The sequence below is a fragment of the Vicia villosa genome, linkage group LG4 (genome assembly GCF_029867415.1).
Source record: "Vicia villosa cultivar HV-30 ecotype Madison, WI linkage group LG4, Vvil1.0, whole genome shotgun sequence".
Classification (NCBI taxonomy): Eukaryota; Viridiplantae; Streptophyta; class Magnoliopsida; order Fabales; family Fabaceae; genus Vicia; species Vicia villosa.
The window spans coordinates 80916359-80924262 of NC_081183.1; the positions used below are offsets into that span (position 1 = coordinate 80916359).

Consider the following 7904-nt stretch of genomic DNA (forward strand, 5'->3'; position numbering starts at 1 on the left):
AAGTACTTCTTCTATCAACTTCTCCATACCAATCATAGTCAGAATAGCTCATTAACTCTGATTCTTCCTTTCTCGCAGAAGGAAACAATACTCCGTACTTCAGAGTTCCCTTGATGTATCTCAAGATTCTGACAGCAGCTTGATAATGGGACCACTTAGATTTGTTCATAAACCTACTAACCATTCCAACTGCATGGCAAATGTTAGGTCTGGTATTGCATAAATACCTCAGAGAATCTACCAGTTGTTTGAAGATCGTAGCATCAACATTTTCACCTTCAGAGTCAGAATCCAACTTCTGATTGGTTTTTGACGGTGAAACAGCAACTTTACAATTCTCCATCTTAAATTTCTTCAGAAGATCAAGTTCATACTTTAGCTGATGCAGAATGATACCATCTTCTGAGTGCAGAATCTCCATACCTAGAAAATATACCATATTTCCCAGATCAGTCATCTCAAATTCATTCATCAGCACCTTCTTGAACTTGTTCAGATCTTCTGGACAACTCCCTGTAAGAAATATGTCATTGCTGAAGTGATAAAGCGGCAAGCAAAAAATAATAGGTATTATTTATTACCGGGTGATATAGGTTATATCGTATCGTAGTCCACAGAGATTGGTAGAGAAAAACTGTCGTTCGACTATCTTGCGTTCTAAGTTTCATGATTGGGTGCGGAAAGTAAATGCGGGAAAAGTAAATAAAAGCAAATAAACATTCTCAATAGTCTAAGAGAAATAGTTATGGAATTGCATTTTGTTCTACCTGTCGACTACTTAAATTTGAGGATCTATCGCTCAACACTCACAATACGCATCAAAATCACCAGGCATCATTCGAGATGCCACATCAATGTCCATGTCTGAAACACCGACGAAAGCTCAATCGTACTATTCACATCAGCGATGTCTCAACCGACATAAACAACACGAAGGCATTAAAGTCGATACCTATTATGATTATTAGCCCCAAATCTATTTCTACAATTCAGAAACTAATAGTTATCATTCCTAATCAAGATCTATGATGTCCATTTCTACAACAACACAAATCCAAAGCATTTAAGCAAAAAGATCAAGAACAACAACAATGATGATTTGTAAAGTGTATATATAAACGATCCCAAGATCATCAAATGTACATACAATAAAAGTAGAAATATACATACAAAACCCACCATTGGAATGAAACATAGGGAAGAAAGAAGATGAATCGGAAACTCTCACCGTGTCAAGGCAATCGAGACAAATCCATAGCCAACCCACATGATGTAGCACCCAATGGTGTTTCCTAAGCCTCTAAACTATCAAAAAATGGATCAGAGCTCTTCCATGGGGGAAAGAGATGATAAAAACCCTAAAAAATAAGTTTTGAACTATAAATACAAAAACTGAAAATCGCTGACCGCGCTAAGCACGCCTACTGCGCTTAGCGCGCTGTCCTTTATTTTTCTTAAACCGCCTGAGAGCGCTTAGCGCCACATACCCGCGCTAAGCGCCCTACTTTCTACCAGACTTAGTCTTCAAAATTTCCAGACCGCGCTTAGCGCCAAAAAAGCGCGCTAAGCGGGCTCAACAGAACAACAACTTTTATTTCTTCAAAAACGCGTTCGCCGCCGTGTCTTCGACACTTTATTCCTCAAAGCTTCGAACACGCATAAATACCTAAAAAAAGACAACAAAACTATCAAACGGTATATATTTACACGAAAACGTAACAAAACACAAACGATACAAATATACACAAAAACGGGGAATTATTCAAATGGTAATACAAAAAGTATCGATAAGTGCCACTATTTACATACACAAAATAACTACAATTTAACACTTATCAGTCATCAACATAAAGACACAACAGAATCATATTGCTTCCAGAATGTTGCACGTAAACTCCATACTCCATCTCACATTTCTGAAACCCTTGCTTCTTGAAGAAAGAATCAATCTTCAAATTCCAAGCTCTGGGTGCTTGTTTTAGTCCATACAGAGCTTTGTGTAGCTTGTACACCATCCCTTCCTGATTCTTTTTAACGAAACCAGGAGGTTGTGACACATATACCTCTTCTTGTAAAGGACCATTCAGAAATGCTGACTTCACATCCAGATGCATCAGAGGCCATCTTCTATTTGCAGCTAAAGCAATCACCAGTCTGATTGTTTCATGTCTAGCTACGGGTGCAAATACCTCAAAATAATCTAGTCCAGGTTTTTGAAGAAAACCTATGAACACTAATCTTGCTTTGTGTTTACCAACTGATCCATCTGAATTAAGTTTCACCTTGAAAACCCATTTGACGTTGATGGCTTTCTTCTTCTTTGGAAGTTTAATCAATTCCCAAGTTTTGTTTCTCTCTATAGCTTCAATTTCTTCTTTCATGGCATTCAGCCAGACTTTCTTCTTGAGCACTTCTTCAATACCCAATGGTTCAGAGTCTACTAACATGGCACACTGAATGACATCTCCCTCTGAGTCAACTTCTGTGTCTTGCAACATGTCAAAATCTACAAACCTTTTAGGTATGGTTCTGATTCTTTGTGGCCTTCTGGGTACGTCATCTTATGGACCTTGTCCAGAAGCACTATTTCCAGAATTACCACCTTCAGCAACGTGATCATCTCCAGAAGTTTGTTCTACAGAGCCTACATCTTCAGAGTTTGCTTCAGAGTTTACCCTTCCAAAAGCATGACCACCACCAGATTCTGGATTATCATCAGAGTCTGGACTAGAATCAGAATCACCATCTTCATCATCTGAGTCTTCAGAGTCATCTTCAGAGTCATCTTCAGAGTCATCTTCTAACTCTGACTCTTCTTCATAACTTTTAAATTCTGACAAATCTTCAGAAGTAATCTCCACATCAGAAGTGGGTTGAGACTTGCTCTAATCCCAACACTCTGAATCCTTCACAATGACATCTCTGCTGACTTCAACTTTGTTAGTTTTTGGATAATAAAGCTTGTATGCACCTGTATTGTGGTACCCTACCAATAACATCACTTTGCTTTTATCATCCAGCTTCTTCCTTCTCGCTTCTGGAACATGTTTGTAACACACAGAACCAAAAACCTTCAGATGACTAACACTCTGCTTCTCTCCAGTCCATTTTTCTAAAGGAACAATTCCCTTCAGTTTCTGCGTTGGAAACCTGTTAAGCACATATGCTGACGTAGCAACAGCTTCTCCCCATATATTATGAGGAAACTTCTTCTCTTTTAGCATACTTCTCGTCATATCAAGCAAAGTACGATTTCTTCGTTCAACAAGACCATTGTGTTAAGGAGTATAAGGAGCAGTCACCTCATGCTCAATTCCATTATCATCACAGAACCTCTGGAATTCTGCAGAGTTATACTCACCTCCACCATCCGTTCTGAGAATCTTTAACTTCTGACCACTTTGATTCTCAGCCTTCACCTTGAACTTTTGGAATTCTATAAACACCTCATTCTTAAACTTAATGAGATTTACCCACGTCATCCTTGTGAACTTGTCCACAAAAGACACAAAATATCTATTCCCTCCAAGTGAAGGTTCTGGAAATGGTCCACACACATCAGAGTATACTACTCCTAGAGCATGTTTTGCTCTTGAGGCTACCTCTGATACAAATGGCAATCTGAGGCTACCTCTGATACAAATGGCAATCTGGGTTGCTTGCCTTTCATGCATACCTCACATGACTTCTCAGGCTTCACAATTCTGGGGATGCCATGTATAAGCTTCTTAGAACTTAGATGCCCTAGGCTTCTATAGTTCATATGCCCCATCCTCTTATGCCACAACTTACTATCTCCTTCAGAGCCTTTTGCACCAAGACACTCTGTTTCAGCTGTTTCTACATTCACCTTGAATGTTCTATTGCTTCCCTGTTCAGATTGCATAATCAACTTCTGATCAGAGTCATACAACTTCAGAAGATTGTTCTTCATAACAACTAAGAAAACTTTTTCAATGAGCTGACCCACACTCATCAGATTGCTTCTAATTCCAGGAACATACCAAACATCTTTGATCAGAACATTCTTCCCATTCTTCACTCTGACTTTGACATTTCCCATTCCTTCTGCATAAAGGTACTTATCATCATCACATTTGATCTTTGTCCTCCTTTCAGAGTCAAAATCTATCAGCCATTGTTTGTTTCCAGTCAAGTGATTTGAACACCCAGTGTCCATATACCACCACTCTGACAAACATCTTCCGTCAGACCTTGAAGCCATCAATAGCACAGGTTCATCATCTGAATCTCCTATGGCTATGTTTGCTTCTTCTGATTTCCTTCCTTTGTTTGACCAGTAATCTCTAGCAAAGTGGCCAAACTTTTTACAACAGTAACACTAAACTTTCTTCTTGTCAGACTTCTCCTTCCCCTTCATATGTTTCTTCTCACCAGAAGTTGATGCATCCGACTTCTGGAATCTATCACCACGTCTATTCTTGGCCTCTGACCAAGACTGCTTCTGGTCCTTCTTGACAAAATAAGCTTTCATAGCTTGCTCAACTTCCCTCTCAGAAGTTCTTTCAGTGAGACGCAACTCATGCGCTTCCAGACTACTTTGCAGCTCTTCTATTCTCATGGCTTTTAGATCTTTATAATGTTCAATTGCTACAACAATGTAATCAAAATGAGGAGTAAGTGACCTCAATACCTTCTCTATGATTACTTGTTCAGAAAGGGTTTCTCCACAAGCCTTCATCTCATTAGTGATCACAATCACTCTGGAGATATACTCTGAAACATTTTCATTGTTCTTCATGTTGAGATTCTCATATTGCTTTCTCAAGGACTGAAGCTTCACCTTCTTCACTGATGCGTCATCGCTGTAACATCTGACCAGTGTGTATCACGCCCCCTTTGATGTCAACGAATCAACAATCTTCTCAAACACATTCACATCTATACACTGATGGATGAAGAACAACGTCTTCTGATCTCTCTTCTTCGTGTTTCTCTGCGCCTCTTTCTCTTCTTCCGTCGCATTTGCTGCAACCGGAGTATACCCATCCATTACAAGCTCTAGAACATCTTGAGCCCTAAATAACACACGCATCTGAATCATTCATCTGTTCCAGTTCTTGCCATCAAAAACTGGAAGTTTGGTACTCAAATTGCTGTTTTCGTTCATCTTCTACCTTATGCAATACACTCAAATCCTCACTCACAGTGTTTCCCAAACCCACAGAATCAGAAAATGTGATTCTGTTACGATTTTGTTCAAAGATTCAACACGAACCCAGAAGCAAAATCAAACACACAAACTCACGTTCACTCGTGTTTCCCTGTGTTTCTAACCAGGCTCTGATACCAATTTTTTAGGGCACAAGGATCAAGATGATGGAATAATGGAATAAAAGAAGAATGACGGCGGAAACACACACAAAGAGAATAATTGTTGTTTTTATTAAATGACATATACTAGTCTATTTATACAAGAATAAAGTTGCCACACAGGCCCTAATGAAAACTTGCTAACAAAGTTAAAAGGTACACAAATAGAAAATACTAAATTACCTTTAATAATAATGAAATGCAAACATCCGAAAATCAAAACGTGTCCTCTTCAAGCAAAGGACAGAAACTATCATTTGGGAAAATAATAAGTTAAGATTGAAAAAACAGTCTGTACAAGAGTGAGAACAGAGATCACCGTGGCAACGAAGTTGTAATTTCTATTCATAAATCTTAAAAGCCAATCACGACGATGATAAATGATTGAATTCCACAACGTTTTCCACATTCTCTCAATAAAAGATGCCTCTCTTTTTCTCTTCCTGCCACCTTTCCCGTTGTCATACCCCAAAATTTGCCCATCACATTTTTATACTCAAGCTCATCCAAGTATCAACAGCTCAAGATCTAAGTGGATGCACACTCTCCTAAGCAATAAAAACCCTCAAACTACGGTTTTGTCTCTCTCCAAGTAAAATCAGGTTCTGAAACCTCAAATGGTTCCCATGGCCTCTCATATGCCTTAAATAATCCTCACATCAAGTTTCAAGCTCTGATTCACAAGACTGCCCAGACAAAAGCTCAAATAGCCAACAGTCGACTAGTTTGACCTAAAAGTCAAATGTGGTCAAAGTACAGTCAAAATTTCTGATTTTTGGTCAACATCAACATTTTAATGTTATGTTCATCATTTGATCAAGGGTTGATCATGATTCATCAAGAAAATCTCCAAAATCATCAAAAACCTGAGTTTCTAAATTAGGGTTTTTAAGGAGAAAGTCAACCCAACTTTGACCAGCCATAACTTTCACATGGAACATCAGAAATTTCCCATCCAAAGCTCATTTTGAAGGAAATTGAATTCTCTACAAATTTTTCTCTCACAAGCCAAGTCTAAAAATGCTTCAATTGAGAGATATGGATCAAAACATTACAGGTCCTCCAAAAGGTCAACAAAAAGTCATCCTTTTCAAAAGCTCGTAACTTGAACATGGTAGACTCAATTGAGATGAAACCAAAAGGAGCTTTTAGAGGACTCTTTGAGATTTCTAGAAAGTATTGAATCATCTCCATATGACAAAAAATGAGAGAGATATGCTCGGTACAAGTTGGTCGATTTCCAAGAAAAGCATGAAACCCTAAATGGTGAAATTCATATTTTTTATAATTGGGCCTTAGATTTTGAACTTTCCACGTGACATTAAGCTCACAATAGGCCCATTAACCAATCATCCTTTATTTCTTGATTTTATTTCACTTTTATTTGAATTAAACCACTTAAATTCAAATAAAATTAAATATGATCATAATTAAATGATAAATATTGGTAAGAATATTTTCTAATCTCTTGATCAACCTAAAGTCACCTTAGGGGGGCCATAAAATAATCTCACAACATGTGATGGTTTTTTATTTCCTTTAATTTTGGAAATATTTCATATAAATCCAAAATTAAATCAAATAAAATTATACAAAATTGTGTGATTAAATTTTTAACCCTAAATAAATCATGAAATCAAGGAAAACATGTAAGGAGAGATTATAATGAATTTGAGTCCAAACTAGAAAGATTTCATGCAAATAAAATCAAATATCCCTCAATAATTTTGATGCAAATCTCATGCTCTCTCTCCAATATTTCAACCCTAATACATCCCTCTATATAAGCTCAAGACATTCAGCACAAAAGCCACGAAAATCCTAGTCCCAAAAGCTCTCAAAAACTTTGCAAAAATATCAAAGAGACTAGGGCATAAGGTTTCTTCGCGTGCAGCCGTTATCCATCAATTCCAAGAATTACATCGTGATCCAGAGAACTCATGGGATAATCCCAGGTCCAAAGCCATGGTTCATACGTGATGAAACGCTTAGATAAGAACTCACTTTCCTATATTCCCTATGTTAATCGTATCTCATGTTACGGTTTATTTTAATTCAAACTAACGATGTTAATGGCTTCAGGAGATGTATTTATATAGGTTTGAGTCATCGTTTGAAGCTCATCACGGCGGGAACGTGTTTCACCATGGCTAGGGCATAATGAATGGAGCCTCTCGTTTTCATGCCTACAGGCCGTTTCACGTCCAAACAACCACACCAACGAACTCAGGGGAAGTTTTTATATGCATCTGGGCACTTTTGTTATTTTGCTAACGTGGCGTTGTAGAGTTTTGATCTTGTTGCAGAATTCGAAGGAAAAGTTGCGGATAAATCCGCAGGTAATTCCCTGGGAAAATCCGCAGGGGTACGCGTAGAAGATGATGAACAATAGCCTTTGAATGGCTGACTGTTACATGGCCTTGTCTGGTTCTCTGGTCAACTCTTGCGTTCTCTGTCCTCCACGCGCGTGAAGACCACTGGCTGGTCAAAATGTCAAATATCTCTCTCCCTCTCTCATTGGTGCGTGCGTGAGAAGCGGGCCCAGGTTTGACTGTTTCTTAGACTTTTCC

General features: G+C 38.3%; 1 protein-coding gene across 1 annotated transcript; it reads right to left on the reverse strand.

The window, feature by feature from the left end:
* Positions 1-976: 976 nt before the first annotated feature.
* On the reverse strand, positions 977-2447 carry LOC131597413 (uncharacterized mitochondrial protein AtMg00820-like). Its single transcript, XM_058870114.1, has 2 exons — positions 2064-2447; positions 977-982 (listed from the first exon to the last, which is right to left on the reverse strand). Exons 1-2 carry the CDS (start codon positions 2445-2447, stop codon positions 977-979), a joined length of 390 nt encoding a protein of 129 aa, XP_058726097.1.
* Positions 2448-7904: the final 5457 nt, after the last annotated feature.

Coding starts and splice junctions, on each gene's coding strand:
- LOC131597413 (XM_058870114.1), bottom strand. CDS start 2,447: ATGTTAGTAGACTCTGAACCATTGGGTATTGAAGAAGTGCTCAAGAAG.